We start from the raw sequence: 19,658 nt of genomic DNA on the forward strand, positions 1-19,658 counted from the left end.
ATCGTCGTATTAAATACCGCTGCTCGTCTCGCGACAGTTCGAGGAGCTATTAACGTGCGACTTGTGTTGTACGCGAACCTCCGAACGGAGGAGAGAAAAAAGGAACGCGGCTAGAAGGTGTAGACGAAACGACCGGTAGAAGGAACGAGAGACTGATGGCAGATGGTCGTAGGACGAAGGCGCGTGCCTCGATCAACTTTACGAGAGACCTGAAGATCCCCCTCAATGAGAGATAATTACAGATCACCGGCATTTTTCCCAGTTCCTCACGTTTCCTTGCGCAATTTTCCTCAATTTTTCAATCAATCCTCATGATTCGAGGAAGAATCCTCGAAGGACGACCCCGTTTCCTTCTCCTTCCTGCATCTGCGATTTCTGAAAAAGCAATCCTTGGCAACAGGAGCCATTGTACGGGCGCGACATGCGATATATCGACGAGCAACTATTTTTCACGCATCATGGCCCATAGTAAATACGCGTTATTTGCGCATGCAAACGACACACGCGGTGTGCAACATTTACACAATGTGCTAGAAAATTCGCAGCGGCCATTGCGCTCCGTTTCGTTGCTTTACGTCGCGCAATATCATGCAATCGCGGTGCGATTAAAGGTGACGTCACCGAGTCGTAACCTTCCCGCGATCTCTGCCTTTAAAAAAAAAACAAGTCAAGGGTCTTATCGAGGTGCAAAATATCAGAATCGCGTAATCATGCCGGAGAATTAATCTATCGGCCACTATCGTGGACACGTTTCTTTTAAGCTCGATTTCCAATGGCCGGATGCTTATTTTTTGCTAATTGATTGCTCGACGTCATAATAAAATTGCGCGAATAATACAAAACGGATTTACAGTGATTCCAAGGAATCACCGTAAACAACAACAACGAGCACTCGTTACATCATTTCCGGCTCTCTTTCTCGAAATCAACAGCACTATTTATATAATGGACAAACTCATGCAACAAATAAATAAATAAATAAACAAACAAATGACGTTCCGTAATGGATAGTCGTCAATTTCTCATCGGGTAACGATGTTGCAAATGAAAAGCGGGAGCGAACAACAATCAGCAGCGAGGCGCAGAAAAAGCGGGGGCAGGGGGTGGAGCGGGGGGGAGGAGGTTGGCGATTGGAAAATCGTGCCATCTGGCCGAAAGCTGTGTTCACATCGAACAATGTCCGTATTATCTGTTCTACGCAGCGGCAATAGAGGCACGACATGGCAAATATTCGACCCAGTCATCGTCGAACCAAATTTCGTCGCTTCTGGCTGGTCGCATCGCATCATCAACAAGCGCAAATCGAATTCGTGGCGTGCACGTTAGAGGGTCGTAATCTGCGATAAAGGACTGGTCGGTGGTCGTGTGTGGCGTATATTACGATTTACGGCGATTTACAACAAAATTAGAATTTCGACAACGTGCAACGTCGTGGATAAAATCGTGCGGCGATATTTTTTAAAATAGCACGATTCCTTTTACATTTAAGAGAAAAATTACTCGCGAGCGTATAATACTTGGTAAATTGCGCGAGAGAGGAATTAATGTAAGTATGGATAAAAAGTTAAATAAATAAAAAGCCCTGGACGCGGATTAAATTTACATAAGTGACTTTTACGTAACTTACGGATTCGTAGGGGATGAAAGCTCTAAAGCTCTCTCTGGCAAGCTATTGAATTTCAACAAACCAAAGAGCGAAAATAAGTTTCACTCCGTCTCTCTAATAGTGCCATTAAAATAAAATTGTGTAAATGATAAGGAAAGATTAGAGAGAATAAAATAAAGAGAGAAAGGTAAAAGTCAAGTTAATGCGAATAGTATGAAAATATTTAATTATTAATAGTATAGTAAAAATCCCACCATTCTTTTGACTCTTTCATCCTTTTCATTTTTAAGCTTCATAATATATATTTAAATTAAAAAATAAATATGAAAAATATTTTTGCAACTACATATTTTTTTTCTCGGAAAATTGTAATATAAAAGTGAAAAAATTCAAAATTCCACGATTAAAAAAAAAATAATAATAAAATCATGAAATCTCAATAGATTAATAATCGCTTCTTTTAATTTTTCCAATGGAAAAGAGAATTTCTAAATTTTTCTACCGCGCTTATCTGGACAAACAACAATCCTGATAAAGGAGAGGAGCAGATGTGGGAATAAATATAGCGAAAAAGAAGGAACACACACGCGCAGACAATGGAAAGAGAGTAGGAGCGTAGCAGCAGGAAGTCGGAAATGTGTCGAAATACCAGAACTCGTTAAAGTATCTCGCGCCCACACGCTTCGGTCCACTTTCGGCGACGAGTCGCGTCGTCCTCGTCGCTATCGTCATCGTCGTCGTCGTCGTCGTCGTAGTCGTCTAGACTCCTTGCAGACATGACCTAAGGCCTGGATTAATTTTAGCAGTATTTTGTTTCGTCTGCCGGTCGATGTCGTACCGACACCGAGACACCGGCCGAACTACCATCCGGACAAACCCGTCGAGCCGGCCCCCCCGACGTCCCTCTCCCCTTTAACCCGTTCGGTATTCCGAAATATTTCCCATGCACACGCATCACGCGCGTTTCACGGAACTGCGTCGCGACGCCGAGAGAGTCGGTTAACCGATAACTTAACGACTTTACTCGGCCGTCAATTCTCATTTCTCGGAACGTGGATCGTCTCGATATTATTGCGGATTAATTGGACCGAATGAATTGGGTGTAACGCGTTTTAACGAGAACAAAGAATCCCGCGTTTGGCGATAAATTTAGCTCGGCTCAGGACGAAAGCGGCGAATTTGACTTGTGTCATCTGATGTATATAATCGAGGTAAACATAGAGTTAAAGTCAAACGGTCGCGTGAAGCGACGCGAGTAAAGATCAAAGTGTCAAGAGGATGCGCCCGACGCGCCTTCGGAATAAAGAGATATTGCCACGGGGTTTAATATTAGCTCGCCGTTAATTCTTAATACGCGCACGATAAAGCGAGTTTAATAACGCGTGTTTCACGGTTATTCACAAAAGAAGCACGTTCCTCTCTCATCGAGAATATGTATCGTCAACACGTGAGAACACTCGGTCTTCGCGTTCTCGTCTTCGGGCTCGTTTACACCGGGAGAAACTACACGGTTACACGTGGAATCCCGTAAGCGCACGTAATTCGCGCACCTTGTCCCTTACCGTGGGTAATCGGAAACCCTCCGAGAACGTGTGAGTGATTACGAAACGCACTCCTTTAATTACACGCTGCAGAAGACTAGAGCAATCGGCGATATGCAACTACCATCTATAAGAAATATCTCGTTTCTCCGAAAGCAAGTCCAGTTTCATCGATTTATATCGGCAAATATCATAAATATAAATAAATATAGAAAAAATATAGAAAATGTAAAACAAAAAAGTATAAATATAAGTATCAATATATATATATGTACTGGGTTTTTTAATAAGTGCGAAATTTTAGGAGATGATTCTTTGTCGAAAATTAAGGGGAGTTTTTCATATAAACATATACTCCCACATCCCCCCCCTGTGGAGTTACCCTCCTTCAAAAATGGGGGTAAAAAAATTAAGTTCTTATTTTTTTCTCAAATTTGAAACAAGTTAAAGAAGTGAAATTAGGTGGATAGTTTCTACTAGTAAAAAGGTTATTTATTAATATTTTTTTCAGCCGTATTGTTATAAGGGGATGAAACTAACAATCCTTATTCAATTTTTTATTAGAACTTTTTAATGTTTATATAAAAAAGCCCCCTTAATTTTCGACAAAGAATCATCTAAAATTTTTCGAACTTATTAAAAGACACCCTGTATATATATGAAAGAAATGTATATCTTATATATTCAAGTACATTTAAAAAATGTATTCAAATGTAAATCTTTTAATCGTTGGATATTAATAATTGGTTCGATATTAATAATTCGCTAAATTTATTTCCTTTTATCATAGATACGTGCTGTATGAAAGGATTATAAATTTTACGCGGATAATGAATGAACTACCTGAACATCTTTCCGAATATCTTACGCAGATCCTTTCGCGGAAGGCTCTCGATTATGTTCGATCGCTCGTATGCTAATGTAACTCGGTACGGCATCTCGTGCATCGGCTACAATTTGCAAAAAAGCAACGGTAGTTTTAACGACTGGGGCGGCACGCTATTTCCGCTTTTTGCCTAGGTCCACTTAACCGCAAGGCGAATCGAAAATCCTTCTACCGTACAAGATTTATATTTTTCCTGCAGTTACGCGTAATAATTCCTGGAATTTTTAATAGGGACACAGGGATTTTTATCGCGATAATTCAGCCGGTAAAATACTCCAAGGTTTAAGATGAAACAATTATTCCAAAATTTCTCGAAATATTATTTTGCTAATTTTTATCAAATATTCACACATTTAGAATGTGTCCAGTATGCAATACACGACCACTTCTTTATTTCTAAGAAAAAAATCTTGTAAAAATGCTATAAAAATTTACACATGCCTTACGAGATTATTTATAAAATAAAAAATATAAAAAATGTGTGCATGTCGTGGCTTTTAATTTATCCGACACTTTTACAATCTCCTTTACACCAACTCTTCAATTTTACAATAACGATAACGCTGACCTCGTAAATACTCGCGTATGCTTGTTTCAAAGTTCGCTCATCCGCGACGTGTCCCGAACGAAGACAAATGAAGAAAACGACAGAGCGAGAAGGGGAGAGAGAGAGACAGATAGGGGAAGGGACGTTACAAAGGATACCGCAAAAGAGACGGAAGGGAGGCAGGGGGAGAGGGTGAGGACAGTCGCGCGCGTACGGGAAAAGAGAGCGAGAAAGAGAGAGGGAGAGGCCGGATGACGTTGACCTCAAACGAGGCGCCCGGCAGCTGAAACGGGGGAGGGGGCGCAGGAAGGGAGGACGCGACGCCGCGCGCCGCGACGCTGACGCACCGCGTATATTTGGCCGATCCGCTCGCAACGTCCGAATCGTACAGTGCGTGCATAGCACCTCTTCTTCTTCTTCGTCTTCTTCTTCCTCTCGGTAATAGGTAGGTAGATAGGTAATACCGTTTCGAACGAGTTCTGTCTGTCCGCGATACGAGCCGTCTGGCGGAGGAAGAGCGCGAGGACTGAAAATAGGCATTTGGGGAAACTTGGGGAAAATACGGCGCTCCTAAACCAGAGAGAGAGAGAGAGAGAGAGAGAGAGAGAGAGAGAGAGAGAGAGAGAGAGAGAGAGAGAGAGAGAGAGAGAGAAAGAGAGAGTTCGTTAAACTCTCTGGCAGTGGAAGCTGCGGAAAAGGGCGGAACGATTCTCGAGCACACATTACTCGAGTGCAATTTCGTTAGAACCCCCTTTATGCGAATATACGTCGTCCTGTACGTTTTGTTCTTCGCCGAATCTTGCTCGTCATGGGATAAACTGTGAATTGCTAGAAATTGCTGGGTATCTTCTAGAGATATCGTGCTTCAGTTAAATTTCTAATTTTTTTAGGGCTTAATTTAAGAAAAACATTTTTATATAAGTGGACAGCAACTTGAAAACTACTTGAAAGTTCTATTCAACTCTCCTGACGAAATAATTTAATAATTATGTAACGTATAGAAATTGCTGGGTATCTTTTAGAAATATCTTCAGCTAATTTCTATTCGAATAATAATTTTTTGTAGGATTTTTTAGATTTAATTTAAGAAAAATAATTATTTAAAAAATTACTTTTTATAAACGGATATATGAAAGCTCTATGTAACTATCGAAAGTTCTATTTAACTTCCGACAAAATAACTTAATAACATGCTAATATCTATTATTTTTTAATCACATGTACAATCATCTACACTGCATTTTTTAATCTGTAGCTAATCGAACGGAAGAGATTTAATCACTGTGTTCGATTAATGTAATAATAATTCTGTAATTCTATAAATTAATAATGAATTAATAATCTATCTACTCATACATTATGAAATTACTGTGTACGTTTTGCTCAGCATTTTACTTGGTGTAATTGAATATATAACGATACTATAAATATTTCCAGGCCTAAAAAGAACTGCTGGGCCAGCATCGAGTGAATTATTTATTTTTATTATATATGTAATTACGAGAGGCAAAGAGAGAAAGAGAGATCGAGTAGGTGAAGCGCAAAATAATGACGGGCAAAGCGAAAGATAAAAATGCTATTGTTGCATAGCTTATGACACTTGGGCTCAATCTTCTCTATGCGAGTTTAAAGACTGATCAGCAGCGATCTCTCGCACAATGTATGACGTACTCTTGCTTTATCCATGCGAGCATCAGGATCGCTGAGAGAAAGCTCCGTGTCTGCGTGTATACGTTTGTCTTATGCTGAGTTATACGGCCAATACTTGTACTCTTTTCCGTATATAAGGGTATGCCAAAGCGAGAGGAATGTAATGATGTACGACATATAGATGACGAACTTAAACGGGCGATAATAATAGAAGAATGTGAGTGGGTTCTACTCACCGATTGAAGCTGGTTTCCGAGGTGGCGTGTTGCTGCAGCCGGCTGATCTGAAAGAGCTGCTCGTCTCCTCCGCCCTCGTCACCTCCGCCCCCGCCCCCGACGCAGTCCCAAACTTCGCTGGATTCGCCGGATCTCTCATTACTGTCACTGACCTCCTCGTCGTCCTCGGCTTCCATTGCTGCGCATTCGATAAATCCAGGATTAGCGAGTAGAAATAGAAATTGTTGTTTAACGAGACCACAATATATTATATTAAATCTTTTAGTAGTGATTAAATGTCTTATTTTTAAATAAACGAGTTTTACGATACGTCATAGACTAAATCTGTGACTTTAGTTTATCACCCAATTTTAATATTGATTTATTTCTGAATAAAAATTGTAATCACAATCTTAATGAGTTCAGATTCTTATGCGTACAGATATATAAAAGTAATTTCTACGTTTAATTGTAACTATTGTCACGGATGATTTCCGCAAGTCTGCCGTCGGATAGACAAAGTCGGGATTAGGGAAGGCGAGACAGAAAGAGAGAACGCGATTAATTCATGTTAAAATAAAATAAAATTTATTATGTGTCTATTATTTGTGTGTTGTGCAAAATAGTCTTAATTTCCTATGAAAAGAGTGATATGAAAAATTGTAATGCGCCAATTAAGAATAAAAATTTTACAAGTTTAAATAAAAATATTTTAATTTGAAACATTGTTGCGCAAAAAATAGTTAATTTTCTAAAATAATAATACTAAATTATAAAATATTGAAAATTAAAAATTTGTCTAAAAATTGAAAACTGAATTAATATAAAATAAAACGTATTTTAATTAAGAAAATTTGGCGCTGCCAATTTTATTAACATATTATTTAGCTTGACAGGAATTATTTATGAAACATTATTTATTTAATGTTTGGTTTAATTGGTAAATTTAATTGTTTAATTAATAAAAATTTAGTGAATTTAGTAACTCATATAATGCATTTTTATGAATAACTTGGTTCGTTAAAAAATAGCAATAATTATATAAACAAATAACATATTTTATAAATATTTCTTACATAATAATTATAATTCTTTCTATTTTTCAATAAACCAAGTTATTCGTAAAGATGTATTAATATGAATTATCTTACTCAACAATACTAAATTATAGCAAATTATTGCTATACCATCACCGTCACTACACAATTGCCACGCATTTTACGCAAAGTTAATAATCTTGAATTCACAGACAAAGCTGTCAAAAATGCGGTAATAACAGCTGATCGCACGTAATCGCAGAGCACCGTTTGCGCATTTACATGTGTTGTATACGGATATACAATACTACTACATATCTATACATGCGTATAGCGATGACGGTGATGATGATGGTAACGATGACAATAACATTACTTGAAAGAAAAGTTTCATATTTCGACTTTGCGTCATTTTTTCCGTTCACGATACATATAGAAGAAAAAATTAAAGACACTTAGCATATAATTCAAAGCAAAGATTAAGCTTAGGAAGAATTCGATCCGTTGCATTATTGAGGTTCGATAATCCAAGGTACTCTCAAACTCGCTTTGCTGCGCGTGACACTACCGTGTCTCTTGATCTTCAATATTAAGATGATTTCGCGAGGAAACGTCGCTTCGACGAGAGCAACTCGTCGGAGGTAGCTCTCCTCTCCACCTCGAGAAATATATTCGACGTTATGGACGGTCGGATGCAAAACGCCACGTAACCGAAAGATCTCGGGGGAATCGGAGTGCTCTCCAATCCGACGATTTCGCTAAAGGATTCTTGCCCAATCTGTCAAGAACCGAGAGGACCGAGGAGGAGTGCTCTCCACCTTGTGTCTCGATTCGAGGGCTTCTCGGGAAGCGGTTCTCTGCGATCTACCAGCGAGAGATGACCGTTCGTTCGCGAATGTCAATCGTTGTGTCGTTTTACGCCACCGAAGGTTCTTTTTATATGCGAGTAATTAATCCGGCGTAATCGGAAATTACCCCCACTGAGTGGTAAAGGGATGCGAAAGGATGGAGATTGCTTGGGGCAGTTTTTATTTTTCGAAAAATAAATAATGTCCTCGAGAAGAAATTTCGACGAAACAATCTGTCGAAGGAACGATCAGTTTGCAACAAATCGTTGGTCGTATTGACCTCGAGAGAATGAATCGAATCGATCGTAGACAGATCGTCCGCTCGTAATTCGATTTCTTTTTGTCCCACGAAAGGGACGAAGCGACGGGAGGGGTTGGCGGATGTAACAAGTACGGTGGCAGCGACAGGTGGTGCGATAGCAGCGAGGAAACGATTCAAAGGAAAAGATATCACGGACATCTCCGAGACTTTGAACGAGCTCGTCCCTACTTACATTACGTCTCTTCGCTTCTCTACGATATGTTCCATCTCGCCTGTTCTTCTTCGATTTTCCTCGTCTTTTATATTTCCTCGCTATTAGTACGGATTTTTCTATCGATCTTTTTTTTTCTAATATTTAACTAGAGAACCACGAATAGCAACAAACTAAATAATCAACGTTTACCTTTGTAGCTCATGATTATCGATATATTTCATATTTCTTTAAAAATCACGGTCTTTGACAGATAAATAAATTTGCTAATGTTTAAAGTAGGATATTATTTCAAATTTTTACTCATGTTTTTTAAATCTTTCGTATGTGAAATTACATAATAATAGCAATGGAAAGGAAGATATACGTTGTAGTGTCATGCTATTATTACTTTTAATGACATACTTGTCAAAATAATACGAGGATAATTTCGATAAATTCATTCTGATATTATAAAGGAATGAATGTTGTATTACAATACAATGATTGACACAAAGAATATATTTCGCAGATAAAATACAGATTTTAAATTTAATGACTACTGCAGGCTAAATATTCTTTAAATGAGTAATAATTGCACGATTTACCTCATAATTTCGCATCCAGTATTTCATCGAGATATGAATTATTTTCACAATTGAAGCGATCCCTCCCTTCTTACAATATCCTTAAATGTGTAAAACCCGCATGAGTCGTTTCTCTATAAATCGTCGGCGTAAGATCGAAAAAGAAATATAGATAAAAAGAATCCGAACTCTCAATATAAAAAAGAATTCCGGAAGGCGAATCGATATATATCGATTTTATTTGAAAATTTTGCCCAGCCGATGATAAATTACTTCTTTTATCACGAGATCTAATCGAATAAAGGGAAAGAGAGGATTGTGTTATTACTACTACTCCTTCAATTTACAATGAATATTCTTTTTGAAACTATCTCTTTCGTATCGTCTAACACGTCCTCTGATTAATTCTCTCATTGCTAAATGGAAAATAAAAACTGACTTTAAGAATTTATTTAAATTACGTTCAACGCCTCACACATGTCCAAATACATTTTTTTCTATATCGCGATACGAGATAGGAAACATTTCTTCGGCATTCTTATTTTTCTTTCACGATATTAACTTCATTCAGTTTATTCCGTCAAATTCTAAACAATTTCAAACGAATATTTATCGATTTTATAATAATCATGTAGTAGTCGTAATAATCGTGTAAGTATTTTATATCGATATGGGAAGAATATTACAAGTTTCGTAATAATTAGCAGTATTTTTTAGTTAAAAATATTACCGTTATAAACAGTTACAAAGAATTCCAAAACTCTATTCTTGTACTGATTGTATCTTTCCATCTTGAGAGATCGGTGAAAACTGACAACTGAGTGTGTATCATAACAAGTACGTAGGTCATGTAAATAATTTCTCTCACATAAGAGCGTCTTCTTATACGAGCAATACAATAACAAGTACAATAACAAGCGTCAATGACACACATAGCGTACACAATGCTCTTTCTCTCTCTCTCTCTCTGTATTTTCATATTCAACATTATTTGTGCCTGTACAATAAGTTAAGATTTATATCTGTATGTTTGTCCTTTCGAATGTTTGTTGTACGATATTTTGTATGCATAATAAACGTTTAATATTTATATAAAGTGTATATTTAATTGTAAATTTAATTTTTAATGAATAAGTAAATTACATGACTCGCATGTTTTTTTGTTAAATATTTTTCTGCTTCAAAATAATGTTCATCTTTGATTGGAAAACTTATTTGGCATGTTAAGAATCGATTTGTAGATTGTGTCTTATTGTCCGCATTTTTATGAATTTTTTGAAAATGTTCGGTACGAATTAATTCCTTTAAATATTATTTTAGAAGGATATATTCAGAAAAATGTATTTTTAATAGAAATTTGCAATGCATATGTCTTCGTTTACAAAATACTAAATATATTTGATGTACGGATCTAAGAAATTGTCATTTTCCCATAAAACCGTGTATGTGAACGCGTAGGAAATCGAAGGCACCACCTTATGCGCTATCACGCTTTCTCCCTATCTGTCTCTCTCTAGATTTCCCTCTCTCCTGCGACCTTCGGAAAGTTCTCTCCCCTTTGCTCCATTCGTATTAGGCGCCACGATTGGGCGCCAAATGACGGCGACCACGACTATGAGGGGTGCCAGAGGGATGAAGATCGCGGCACGCGAAGGGGGAGATGCGGGCTAGAGCAAGAGAATGAAGGAGAGAAAGTACGAGAGCGAGAGAGAGAGGCTGATGGGGAAAAGGGGATGAACGAGAGGGAACGAGAAAGACGGGGAATGTGTGGAGAGAGCAGAGGGGCGTGGCAAGATGAATGATCGCAAGACGCGGGAGTATTGATCTCGGGAACTGTACTCTCTCTCAGCGGAGTCTCTATCTTTCTCTCTCTCTCTCTCACTCTCTCCTCTCTTCTTCGTATACGGTATATCTTCTCCCCTCGCCTACCGCGGTCTCCTCTCTTTCGTCCTTGCCTCGTCCGTTCTATCTCGAGTTCTCTCTCCCGAGGCTTCGCACCCCTGTACCGGGGGTTGGGTGCCACGGCGGTTGGGTTCAGGGTCATGCGTGCACCCATCTTCCTCTCTCTTTCTCTCGCCGGCTTCTCCATCTCTATCTCGTTCCGTCCGTCCGTCCTTCCTTCCTTCCTCCGGCGAGGGAGAGGTCGTCCCCGTCTGGATCGAAGCCGAAGAACCTGAGGAAGACCCTTCTCTCGCTATATCCAGACTGCCTACCGGCGACCAGTTCTATGACCATCGAGGCCTACGACATCTTCGTCGTTTGGTAACCGAATACGCAATTTTTCGGTTAAAATGTCCTTATATTCGTGAAAGAGTAACTTCCGCAAATATCAGAAATCCCGAGAGAAATTATTACAAGCCAGGAGAAAACCGTTCATATAGTTTTAAATTATAGTTGTTCATGTTTATATCATATAAATCTAATAAGGTCAAATATGAATAATTTAGTCCATTATAATTCAGATGAAAAATCATGCATAAAAAAACTTGACAATATCATGTATGCATTATATGTAGAAAGTTATTATTATTACGGCGAACATCCAAACTAGTGAAAAAATAATGTACTAATGAAAAAATAATTTACTTCACAAAGCATCGCGTATCACAAATTGTCATAAGAGGAATTAACGCAGTCTGCCATTCGTTGTTAGTAATAGCCAAAGCACGAGGTAGACGAAGAGCGAGTCCGACAAACGTGACAGTTTCACGAAAAGTAATTACTGCCCTCTTATTCTGCAGTTATTACGATGAAACCGCATCCGAAAGGAAGCCATCCACCGAGCACCTTCATTATTTTTATAAAACGTAGAAATGTAGCTCAAGGATGTAGATTAATATTTTCTCCGTAGTTGAGCGCTTTGTAATGGAGATGGCATTTTATCGAACCGGTGATTACCATTTTAATTACAATCTTCTTATGTCATGCGACGCGAGCAATGATCTGGCTTGTACAGTTTCCAGACGTTTCCTGAGAAAATAGACTCTCGTGCATCTATATATCGTAAATTTTCGGCAAGTGATTTAGATCTAGAGATCAAAACTGGTATCATTTCCAAACTCTTCAATTTATAATAGCTATCAACGAAGAAAAGTTGTATCTATCTTACTCCAATTATTGTATTTTCATTATTGTCATAAAATAGAATTATTTTTGTAGTATCTAATTTTGCGAGATTTTATTTAACGTAATTACAGATTTTATTTTAATTTTTGCTTAGAGAGAATCTCTGCGAAATCGTCTTCAGGTTCGAAAAAAAGATTCAAGCTTGGCTTCATCAGGTTATATCGAAACTTACGAGCGGGTGGCGACATCGTATTTCTACAATTTCCAAACTCTTCAATTTATAATAGCTATCAATGGAGAAAAATCATATCTTACTCCAATTATTATTGAATTTGACTTATTGTATTTTCGTTATCGTTTTCATAAAATAGAATTATTTTCGTAGTATCTAATTGTGCGAGATTTTATTTAACGTAATTACAGATTTTATTTTAATTTTTGCTTAGAGAGATTCTCTGCGAAATCGTCTTCAGGTTCGAAAAAAAGATTCAAGCTCGGCTTCATCAGGTTACATCGAAACTTACGAGCGGTTGACGACATCGTATTTCTACCTGATCGAGTATATTTGAGCGTATTTACGGAAGAATCGTTGAAGGAAGTAGCTTGGCGTCACATTACAATGTTGGGCACTTCTTCCTCGCATGATTCGTGATTACCCGCGAAGGCATATAATCAGGAAGTGCGCGGCAAATATTTCTCTTCCGCACGAAACTGGATGGGTGTCGCCACAATGTATCGTAATGACAGGTGGATACTAAGTACCATGATAATCATAGGTTAAACGAAGAGCGGACAGTTGGCGAGCGAAAGTTCTCCTCTCTCTCTCTCTCTCTCTCTCTCTCTCTCTCTCTCTCTTTCTCTCTCTCGTGAAGTACTTCTTGCGCGTTTGACTTCGCTCTTTCCGCTGAAAAGCTCGTGTGTGCACCAAGGAAGGTATCGATGCGGCGGCTCGATGGCGGAACATTTATTATTCAGACGACGTATTCTCCCCAGTAGTCTCTCTCTGTCTCTCTCCCTGCACATCGGCAAATGATAAAATAAAGTGGCTCTTGTAGCTACACCGTAGCGAATACCGACGAGTGTAAGTCGTCATCGACAACGAGCTCTCGTGCGTTGACTTACGTCAATTTAGAAAAGGAGGTTTTTAGATCGTGGCGCTGCATGACTTATTCACGCGACTTATTCGCGTCGTAGCTTGTTGGCTCTACCTAAGGCAAGGCGCCTAATGTCCTTATATTAACTGTGCATAAGAGACAAACGTGTATTTTACAAGGCACGTAAAGATACGTGGCGGTAGACACGATTATATTAGACGACACGTGCGCGTTTCAAGCGTACTTTTCTCTCATATTATTCCCGGAGAGTAAAACTTTCCGCGCGATTATGCGCGCAAATTACAGATGATTCCACCATACGATCAGAATCGTGCTAATTGCTACAAGTTTGCGGGGTGGTCTCATTTATGCAATATTAATTACATTCCGACAGTAGAGTCGTGACGTCAATCATCGCCATTCCGGTTGATCGAATTTCACGGTAACGTCTATGTATGCGGTATTAATATCATTCCTAGAGACACGTTCAATCTTCTATTTGGAAAACACATTGTTTGAAAGGGATGCTTTAGAGAAAAACCTCAATAACACACCCATTCGTGATAGAATGAGCGGAGGGAATTATGTAAAATTAATCTTGTTTAAATACTTGACGAGGTGACAGTATGAGAAAATTCGATGTTATAAATTATGATCATATAAAGTTAAATTTACCGGTGAATAAAAAAATTAAAATGTACACGCGCATATGCGGGAAATTAAATCTTCAATAATAAACAATGTGCGTTGGATGTTTCACATGTTAAAGGATTTCATGCAGGTTTTCCTCTCCATCTAGCAACTTTTTCAATTTTATCACATATATATATATATATATATATATATATATATATATATATACTTTATCTAATATACAGAAGAGAGACGAAATCGATACAAGCGAATTTCGAGTCATAAGCCGTGTCTATTTAAAAAATCATTTTACCGCGTCTTATAAAAAAATTGTTATTTTTATATTAATCTAAATTTTCTTATTAACATGAAAATAAGAAACATGCGATGGATTCAGTCGATCTCTCCCTCAGTGCGCGATTTAGTTGAACCATATGCTACAAATCTCTTTTTAAAGCTTCATCCATATTTAAAATCGATGCAATTGTCTTATCTTTAGAGGATAAAACATTTCAAAATTTAATATGTAGTTGATCGAATTATTATTAAAATTAAGTGCTTAATAAAAAAATATATATTTAACGAATGCAAAAATATTTTATCACTTTGTCTAAATTTAAACTGTAATTACAGTATTCCTCGATTATAAAACTGTTGCTCATCGGTTATGATTTTAAATTTTCCGACACGGATTTGTTTAACTTCCGGGAACTTGTTTTTTTGACAGTTCAATTGAAAACGAGAGTGAGCGATGTGGAACAATATTTTATAAAATCAACTATTTTTTTATCTTCGGCATCAGATGAAGCTAGTGATTCGTTCACTCGCTCCCAAAAATAGGAGAATAATATACTCGCAATATCAAACATACAAAAAAACAATGCCATTCCATCTCGTATTTTAATAATAATTTTCAAGCTCGATGTTATTTTAACCCCGGAGATCCATCTCTTCCGAAATATACATTTTATTAAATGCAAGCTACAAATGAATAAAAAACAATTTAAGCAATCCTTGAAAAAACAACTGGAAATATTTGAAATTATTACATAATGTGTGCGTAAAATGAAAGAGATGAAGTGCAATCGTAAGAAAGAAAGACACTTGTCTCCACGTCGAGCTCTGTGACCACGAAATATTTCACAGCGGCTCTCCTCTCTTTTTCTCTCGTCGAAACTTTCGGCGAGATTCTCGATCGGAAAAAAAAAAAGGAAAAAAAGACAGAGGGGAAAGAGGGTGGTTTTTCTCTCCCCCCCGGAGTCTCGGGAATCTACGCGGGGTACGCGGGGTACGCGGGGTACGCGGAATTCCTGCGTGGGACTCCATCGTCCTCCCTCGTACCCCCACCCCGCGTTCCCCCCGAGCCCCAGCCCCCTCGTACACCACCCAACGTTGTCGGCATGGACGAAGGCAGCAAGACGAAGGACGAAAGGAAGAAGAAAAGTGTAAGGAAGGCGCGCGGAGATAGATCAATAACAAACCATTATGGACCCTCCGGGACTGCGAAGCGAACGTCGAGACGACGATTCGACGCGTGTTCCTCTTTCGTAATGCCCGACTTTACCCGCGAGTTATCTGTCACCGCGCTAATTACGTAACTTATTTTCGCCAACGAGACCGACCCCCGCACAAGAATAGAACAAATCGAGAAACTAGTTAATTGGGTTACACGACTAATTAATAAACAAGAAAGTTGATGTACATGACAAGAGGAGGGATGTGACGACTGCTTCTGCAATTTTCACCTTACGTTCCATCATCATTCAACAGAATATTTGCCAGAATATGTACCTAGAATGATAATTAAATTTTTTTACTATGAAAAGAGATAAAAAAATCTCTCAATTTTCCTCGTGATTAAATCCGCGAAAAATCTATTTCGCTGCTCAAGTTCCTGGAATTATGATAAGCTCGATAAATTATCGATTAACATGAAAGAATAAAAGTTGGCTGTCATTAGAAGCGGCATTATTCCGCGAAACGAGTATCAATCGTGACTTTTAGATCAGATTGCGTGTCTCGTTCGCCGAATTGTATCGAGTAATTATACCCAGGCGAAAGCGAAAGATCTTACTGGGAGCGGACGGTCTTCTCTTGACGTCGAGGGCGAGTGGAAAGAGCTTCTTCAGGTATATCCACATGACGGCGAGCGCCACGAGCACCACGGAACATATTCTACGCCGTATTTCGGGCGCGCACTCTCTCGAATCACGCACACATCACATTTTCCGCGAATCGATTCGCGCACGCATCGCACGACGATCACTCATTTCAAGCCGAAGGGCAGATTAGCCATTAGAATCATCACTTTGGCGATTGCGAGGAGCAGTGACGTGACGTACAACCGTACGCGAAATTCCATCGAAGGTCGCGCGCGATCAATGACATTTGAAATCTATTCCCAGAGAGATGTGGCCCAGTTCTTTGACGAAGCGAACTTGTTGATGGTGGGTGAAATTTATCTCGAAAAAAAATTTATCTCGCTCGGTCGATCTTCCCTTCTCGCAATCGGTGGAAAGAGCCGGATGCTGGGGCAGGCATCTCGGAGCCGGCATTTTCCGACATCATTTTGTCGAAACGGCCATGCGTGGGCCGGCCAAACACGTCTCGTTTCGCCTACACTCGACGTGCCTGGCGAATTTGACGGGAAACGAGAGACCCCGGAGATCGCCTCCAAAGAGACGATGATGTATCAGCCGCACTGATATTTCACAAGAATCTCCCCGCGATCGACGTCGCGACGTCAGCCATGCTGAACCTCTCCTCTCGTCCACGAGTCTTGAGACGACGACATCGCCATCCAGAGACGAGAGACTCGTTTTCGACGAGTACATCCCTGGGAGTGTCGCGGACGACGAATTCACCGCCACCCGTCAACTCTGCGGAAAATAAAATGCGGTCTCTCCGACATTAAACTCGACTCGGTCCCACTGTCTTTCGTTGTGGGAATTCTTGCGGTGTCGCGCGTCTAAGGTCGAACTTTTCCACTTATCCTCGAGTGTCCTCCTCCCGATTACGACGACGAGTGTCGGGTCGAATTTCCACGAACACTTCGCGGATTCCAGACATCTCCGCGACACGCCGGTAGGACGAGTGTACTCGACGACGAGGCTCGCGATTCTCGAAGCGGAGGAAACCGGGAGAAGCCCACGAAGCCCATCGCACACTTTTCACGCGCACTTTGCCGATTTTCGCGACTCGGTTCTGTCCTCTCTCTCGGCCAAGACCCAAGTACGTCGTGCCAATTCCGGACGACGACAACGACGACGACGACGACGACAACGACGACGACGACGACGATGGCGACGACGGTGACGGTGAGGACAACCCGGACATTTTATGGAACGAAAGAACGCGAGCCTACCAACTGATAAATCCGCTTTTAACGTGGCGGCCCGACGTACACGCCGGGTTCTTGCCGGCTCCGCCAAAGGCACGATCGCTCTCTGCGTGTCGATGCCCCCCACCGCACCCCCCGCCCCCCTCCGCCTCCTGCGCTCGGTCCCCCGCTGCCCCCCAGGGGCGGATGGTAGGCGACGTAGAGCGCCGTCGCCGCCGTCCGGAGCTGCCGGAGGCGCCACCGAGCGATACCGACGCCGACGCCCGCGACCGATCGATAGTCACGACCGACGACGACGACGATGAAGATGAGGACGACGTACAACTCCCGACGAATGTACATTTTCCTGCGTCTCTCGTCCCGCGGGCCAGGTCCTGGTGTTTCGACAGTTGGCGCGCCGAGGAAAGGCGATTGGGAAAATCGACCGGGGAATTTTCTCGGGACTCGTCGGGTTCGGAAAGAGCGCGTCAAGTCGAGGATCACGTGAAAAATTCGATTCCGGTGTTTTCTCCAACGATTTTTTCCTTCAGTCTCACTCGCGACTTTGTGTGTAGGTTGGAGCAAGACAGGGAAAAAGGATCTATTACGATCTAGAGAGAGAAAGAGAAAAATGCGAATTCATAGGAGTTGGAAAGAATATTTCTGAATAAAATATTGGTTTTTATACGCATTATATATTACGGAAAAAAATTGCATAATGTGATGGGCATGATATCTGTACTTCTTTCTCTGCTTTTTAGCGATGTTTTCGAATATTTTCATTAATGTAAACTGCGTGTATTTTATTTTTGAAATAAAAGATTGTATTGCTAATATCGTAGCATCATATTTATTTATACCAAACCATTCATGCGTTTCGAAAGAAGTTCCCTAAATATTATTATTGTTATATTACTGTTATATTATTGTTATATTATTTATAAATCAGGAAAAAAACAGGTATATTTGTATTTTTAAAAACTGCATGTAAAGCCATAATTTATCTAAAATGAATCCTGTATCGAACGTACAATTCTTCTCAGATTTAAAGTTAATTAATCTTAATTATACCTGCTAAAAAATTAACAATAAAATCGAGACCCACAAGAATATATCTCGGTTTCGTGCGGAATTTAAACTCGAATGAAACAAGCGAGCAAACGTTACGTCGGCACTTCCTTCTCTACTTGGCAACGTACGCATCGCGAAAAACGCAAACCGGACGAAGGAAGTAGGGGAGGGCATACGCAAGGAGACGAAAGAGGAAAGAGAGAGAGAGAAAGGAGGTAAGGGAGCGCGAAAATACGAGTGCGTGCGAGCGGAAAAGAAGCGTACTACGAGAGCGGAAAGATCGTGGTGAGCGTGAACGGAAGGACGGCGAGAGGGAGCGAGATGGAGAGAGCGAGGGAGGAAGGAAGGGGGCGACAGAACGTTAGATAAGAAAAGTCATCACGGTCACTGTGCGTGCCGCGCTATACCGTCATTCATTGATTGCATCGTACGCGGAGAACGTTGTACGCTCTACGCCGTTAATGTTCGCCGGATAGCGGAGCGTGCGAGTAGACAGCGAAAGAGAAAGAGAAAGAGAGAGAGAGAGAGAGAGAGAGAGAGAGGACGGGGCGGGGGCGGGAATGTAAGTATGAGAAACGTACTCGCTCGCGATTACACGCGTCCTTCTCTCTCTTCCCCTCGTCCTCCTCCTCCTACGTCTCCTCTCTTCCTTTTTTCGCTGGCACTTTTATTTTTCCCGGAGCTGCTCCGTCAATTGGGAGCTCGCTTATCGAACGACTCGTACTTCGCTTTCGTGACGGTGATTGACCGCGGATGTATTATCACGTATGGTAACGACGATTACTATACAGGGCGATCCTGAAAAACGTTATGTCTTTAAAATGACGTATTCCTGACACCATTCTAAGACAATTTTTCCTTTACCAAAATTTGATTTGAAGCGTAGTTTTTGAATTATGAGCAAAAATAGTTAGTAAATCACGCGTCGGGTACAGAAGGCAGGCAGGAGCGGCGCGGCGTGCCGCGAGCGCGGGCGCAGCTGACCGCCCGACGGGTGATTATCACCGCATGAGTCGCTAACTATTTTATCTTATAACATAAAATTATGCTTTAAATAAAATTTTGGTAAAGAAGAAAATGTCTTAGAATTACGTCAGAAATACGTG

General features: G+C 40.3%; 1 protein-coding gene across 3 annotated transcripts in view; it reads right to left on the reverse strand.

The window, feature by feature from the left end:
• The window catches only part of LOC145977402 (serine/threonine-protein phosphatase 4 regulatory subunit 1), a 138,397-nt gene that overhangs the window by 98,492 nt on the left and 20,247 nt on the right, over positions 1-19,658 (reverse strand). The window contains exons 1-2 of one of the 3 annotated variants that reach the window (XM_083109368.1): positions 16,237-17,371; positions 6,467-6,644 (exon numbers count right to left, since the gene is read on the reverse strand). In XM_083109368.1, coding sequence (XP_082965494.1) covers positions 6,467-6,644; positions 16,237-16,303 — 245 coding nt within the window. In that variant the 5' untranslated portion in view covers positions 16,304-17,371. Of the gene's footprint in view, positions 1-6,466; positions 6,645-10,099; positions 10,176-16,236; positions 17,372-19,658 lie in introns of those variants that run through there. The other 2 variants (XM_083109378.1, XM_083109360.1) reach the window with 2 other exon arrangements.

The sequence above is a fragment of the Camponotus vicinus genome, unplaced genomic scaffold, assembly GCF_025532165.1.
Source record: "Camponotus vicinus isolate PSW18456_S1 unplaced genomic scaffold, iyCamVici1.0 SCAF_1, whole genome shotgun sequence".
Taxonomy (NCBI): domain Eukaryota; kingdom Metazoa; phylum Arthropoda; class Insecta; order Hymenoptera; family Formicidae; genus Camponotus; species Camponotus vicinus.